Source organism: Scomber scombrus, chromosome 13, assembly GCF_963691925.1.
Source record: "Scomber scombrus chromosome 13, fScoSco1.1, whole genome shotgun sequence".
Taxonomy (NCBI): domain Eukaryota; kingdom Metazoa; phylum Chordata; class Actinopteri; order Scombriformes; family Scombridae; genus Scomber; species Scomber scombrus.
In genome coordinates, this window is record NC_084982.1 from 29157654 (window position 1) to 29162653 (window position 5000).

The window sequence follows — 5000 nt, forward strand, 5'->3', positions numbered from 1 at the left end:
GTGTGATGTATTTTCTGGCTCAGTAAAATAAACTCGAGCTTCAGTTTAATGCGTTAAAATCTGACATCAGTTTGTTTTTTTTCTTAGATGCGAATCAAAAGTCTGATGACCAACATGGCCGCCATGGAGAACGAAGAGGTGAGTCTGTCTCCACATCACCTTTGTGATTTGTGTGTGTAGTATGTGTGTATTACATGTTGCTCAATGTTTAGTGGTGTCGTGCAGTGTGTGTGTGATGTTGGTGGCTATCTATCACTGTTCATACTGAATATTAACTGTAGTAGTAGTAGTACTTTATGTAGTAGTAGTAGTACTTTATGTGGTAGTAGTAGTAGTAGTACTTTATGCAGTAGTAGTAGTACTTTATGCAGTAGTAGTAGTACTTTATGTGGTAGTAGTTGTTACAATAGTAGTAGTAGTACTTTATGTAGTAGTAGTAGTAGTAGTAGTAGTACTTTATGTTGTAGTAGTACTACGTTATGTAGTAGTAGTACTTTATGTAGTAGCAGTAGTACTTATGTAGTAGTAGTAGTAGTAGTACTTTATGTAGTAGTAGCAGTACTTTATGTAGTAGTAGTACTTTTATGTAGTAAGCAGTAGTACTTTATGTAGTAGTAGTAGTAGTAGTACTTTATGTAGTAGTAGTACTTTATGTAGTAGTAGTAGTAGTAGTACTTTATGTAGTAGTAGTACTTTATGTAGTAGTAGTAGTACCAGCAGTAGTATTTACAGTGTTTTTTAGCATCAGATTCCCTCTCAGTGTTTCCTGTTGAGCTGTGCTGTAACCATAGTAACACAAAGACTTTGCTACTAAAAACACTGAAACGCTGAAGCATAGAAGATGAAGATTTGACCTTTGACCTTTGTGTGTTTAGGGGAAGCTGACAGCGAGCGCCGTGGGTCAGATCGTTGGACTTCAGTCTGAGGAGATCAAACAGATCGCCTCCGAGTACGCAGAGAAGGTGAGAAGCAGGCTGTGGATGATGGGATCTTTATAAACCTACATATTGTTCTTGTTTCCATTGTTAATAACTGGAATGTGTCTCGTGTCTCTGCAGCAGTCGGAGCTGTCCTCAGAGGAGCGTTCAGAGCGCTACGGACCGCTGCAGCAGCACCGCAGGGCCGTCGCCTCGCTCACCAAGCAGATCCAACACAAGACTAAACAGCTGGAGGAGGTCAGAGGTCCAGCACTTAGCCAGGACCGGAGTCACTGCGGCCCAGCACGTAGGCAGGGCCGGGGTCACTGCGGTCCAGCACGTAGCCAGGACCGGAGTCACTGCGGTCCAGCACGTAGCCAGGGCCGGGGTCACTCGGTCCAACACGTAGCCAGGGACGGGGTCACTGCGGTCCAACACGTAGGCAGGGCCGGGGTCACTGCGGTCCAACACGTAGCCAGGACCGGAGTCACTGCGGTCCAGCACGTAGTCAGGACCGGAGTCACTGTGGTCCAGCACGTAGTCAGGGCCGGGGTCACTGCGGTCCAGCACGTAGTCATCTGTCCTTTTTCTCTTTCTTTCTTTTTTTCTTTCTTTCTTTCTTTCTTTCTTTCATCTTTTCTTTCTTTCTTTCTTCCTCCCTTTCTTCCTTCCTTCCTTCCTTCCTTCCATCTCTTCTTTCTTCCTTTCTTTCTTTCTTTCCTGTCTTCCCTTACTTCCTTCCTTCTTGTCCTTCCTTCCATCCTTCTTTCCTTCCTTATTGTCCTTCCTTCCTTCCATCCTTCCTTCCTTCCTTATTGTCCTTCCTTCCTTCCTTCTTTCCTTCCTTTTTTCCTTCCTTCCTTCCATCCTTCCTTCCTTCCGTCTTTCCTTCCTGTTTGTCCTTCCTTCCTTCCATCCTTCCTTCCTTCCGTCTTTCTTTCCTTCCTTCCTTCCTTCCTTCCTTCCTACTTTCCTTCCTTTTTGTCCTTCCTTCCATCCTTCCTCCCTTCCTTCCATCCTTCCTTCCATCCTTCCTTCCTTCCTTCCTTCCTTCCTTTCCTCCCTCATCACATCATATTGTTCTGTATGTGAGTCTCTGATCATTATATTGATCATTATATTGATCAGAAAAGTCAACCCGTGTTTTTCTCTGTGTGTCGACAGCTACAAGTCAAACATTCAGAGGTGAAGACTCGCAGTGACGACGCTAAAAAGGAAACTGATGGAGGTGAGACCACAACTGGAACTGTGCTTGGGAGATTATGTTTATGCACTCATGCAGAGTTTTGGGGATAATCTCCTAAATGTTAACGATAAAGTCTCTGTGTGCTGATTGGTCCTCGTGCTTCCAGGCTACGGAGCAGTCGGAGAGTCTGATGAAGGAGCTGCAGTCTTTAGAGGAGATGGAGGAACAAGCTGACAGCAGGTGTGTCATTAAAAACGTCCAAAACATCGAACCTCAGGAGCCAAAATAGGGTCACATGTTCAGCAAACTCACTTGATTATTTAAAAAACACTGTATTAAAAGAGAGAGAGACAGTATCAATCAATCAATCAATCAATCAATAAATCTTTATTTGTATAGCGCCAAATCACAACAAAGTCATCTCAAGGCACTTTCCACATAGAGCAGGTCTAAACCAAACTCTTCAGGGTTTAATTTAAAGAGACCAAACATTCACACATGAGCAGCGCTTGGTGACAGTGGAGAGAAAACACTCCCTATTAAAAGGAAGAAACCTCAGAACCAGAACCAGACTCACAGTGGGAGAACATCTGCCTCGACCGGTTGGAGGAGAGAGGAGAGAGAGGAAGGAGAGGAGAGAGAGAGAGAGAGAGAGAGAGAGGAAGGAGAGGAGAGAGAGAGAGAGAGGAAGGAGAGGAGAGGAAGGAAGGAGAGGAGAGAGAGAGAGGAAGGAGAGGAGAGGAAGGATAGGAGAGGGAGAGAGAGAGGAAGGAGAGGAGAGGAAGGATAGGAGAGGAGAGAGAGGAAGGAGAGGAGAGGAAGGATAGGAGAGGAGAGAGAGAGAGGAAGGAGAGGAGAGAGAGAGAGAGAGAGAGGAAGGAGAGGAGAGGAAGGAGAGGAAGGATAGGAAGGATAGGAGAGAGAGGAAGAATAGGAGAGAGAGGAAGGAGAGGAGAGGAGAGAGAGAGAGAAGCACATAGAAAATAAACATTGAAGCTAGAAGGTCCGGGACTGGAATCTGTCATCCGGACGTCTACAGGACCAGATTACCTGTGAGACCAGAAAGCACAGACAACTCTGGGGAAGAAGTTTAGGTTATTGATGCATTAATAGTACATGAATGTTAATGGATATAGATGGATGGAGAGAGAGAGAGAGAGAGGAGGAGAGAGGAGCTCAGTGCATCATGGGATTCCCCGGCAGTCTAAGCCTATAGCAGCATAAACTAGGAACTGGAGCTCTAACTATAAGCTTTAATCACAAAGGAAAGTTTTTGATAAGTATCAGGAAGAAACTAAGTGAAAGGAATACAAGTAGAGATGTAACTTAACTAACACTAAAAATCATAGACTATATATAAAATGGACGTAACATCCGTGACGTCACCCATTGGTTTGTGGACTGCTGCTCGGAGGCCAATAGTATCGGATCTGAGCAGCGCCAACTTGAAAGTTTCAGGTGCATGCTGGGAAAAATAAAAACATGGATTCTACTTATATGGGCATCAGGAGGAGCATGAGGCGCCCTCCTGAACCTGTGAACCAATCAACCTGTCAATCACCACGTAGCCACGCCCTAATGCATACCCTGCTTTATCGTCACATATAAAATCAGGGAGGCCAAAATGTCCCAAATGAACATCATACTGCATTGAAGAAGGCTTTAAACTAGCGATTGAGACCATAAACACATTTTGAAAACGTTTACTGAGGGTTAGAAATCAAGTGAGAAGTTGGTGAATTCTCCATTGACTTGTATAGAGACGGAAGTCCTTTTGACACCAAAACGGTCGCCCCCCTGGTGGCCTTTTGATAGAATGCAGTTTAAGTTACTTCCGCGTTGGCCTCATTTCAGAGGACAGGAACTCCCCACCTGGTAAAAATAGATAATACAATAAAATAAAAGACAAAAACAACAACAGAAGAATAAATATAAATAGTAGTAGTGGCTTTATTGTCATTATATTGAGGGTCAGACAACAATATGAACCATGAACATTATTTAAGACAATATAAAACTATTAAAGACATACAGAACATTAGAAGTAGCCAATAAGGGCAATAAAGTGTAATATAAAGGGCGCATACTACTACTGAAACAAACACATAAAGTCTGTTTCTGTTACATCAGATTAAATCAAAGAGTTGTACTGCCCTCTGCTGGCTGCTGATGGGAACTGCAGCTCGTCTCCCAGTTCACACACTGACTGAATGAAAGAATGAAAGCTTTATTTTCTCTAGGGGTGACTAGCTTTTCACAATAGGAGCCCAAAAATACCATTAAAGCATAAATAAATAAAAAAATATTTTGTTTTTTTTGGTGTCCATGTGGTTTAGTTTAAATTTAAAAGGTTTAAAATGTGAAAATAAACGTATGAATAACTTGCACACATTCTTTTTTTGTGGACCCAGCATCAAATTTCTGCTTTTAATCCATTTAGAGAGAATATATTAGAGGATTATGGCAAAAATGTCTAAGTGGTGTAACCATAAAAAACTTTGTACCAAATAATTCAACTTGCTTAAAAACAGTAAATTGTCAATAAAACACCATATCAACTAGTTTGGCATGATCTTACATTATAACTTTATATTAAATAAAGGTAATGGAATACAATTTTTCTAAATATTACATTTACTCTGGTTACCATGGAGATCAGGAAACATTTACATGTTTTAAATGAAGTCATTATTAGTATAAGTCCACTTAAAATACACTGTAGGTGATAAAATATGTAATATGTATCATTCTTTTGTGGTTACACCATTTGACATTTTCAGGAGCTTTCAGTCTTACTTTTGGTAAAAAATGGTGCAAATGTCATTTCAAATGATATAAAACCAACAAAAATACTAAATGTACATTTTAACAAACCTGATGCTGCTTTTAGAACTAGT

General features: G+C 41.6%; 1 protein-coding gene across 1 annotated transcript in view; it reads left to right on the top strand.

Annotated features, from left to right (window-relative positions):
• Positions 1–87: 87 nt before the first annotated feature.
• The window catches only part of ccdc93 (coiled-coil domain containing 93), a 13819-nt gene continuing 8906 nt past the window's right edge, over positions 88–5000 (top strand). The window contains 6 exon segments of the mRNA XM_062431874.1: positions 88–138; positions 876–962; positions 1059–1175; positions 2082–2126; positions 2128–2145; positions 2270–2343. Coding sequence (XP_062287858.1) covers positions 88–138; positions 876–962; positions 1059–1175; positions 2082–2126; positions 2128–2145; positions 2270–2343 — 392 coding nt within the window.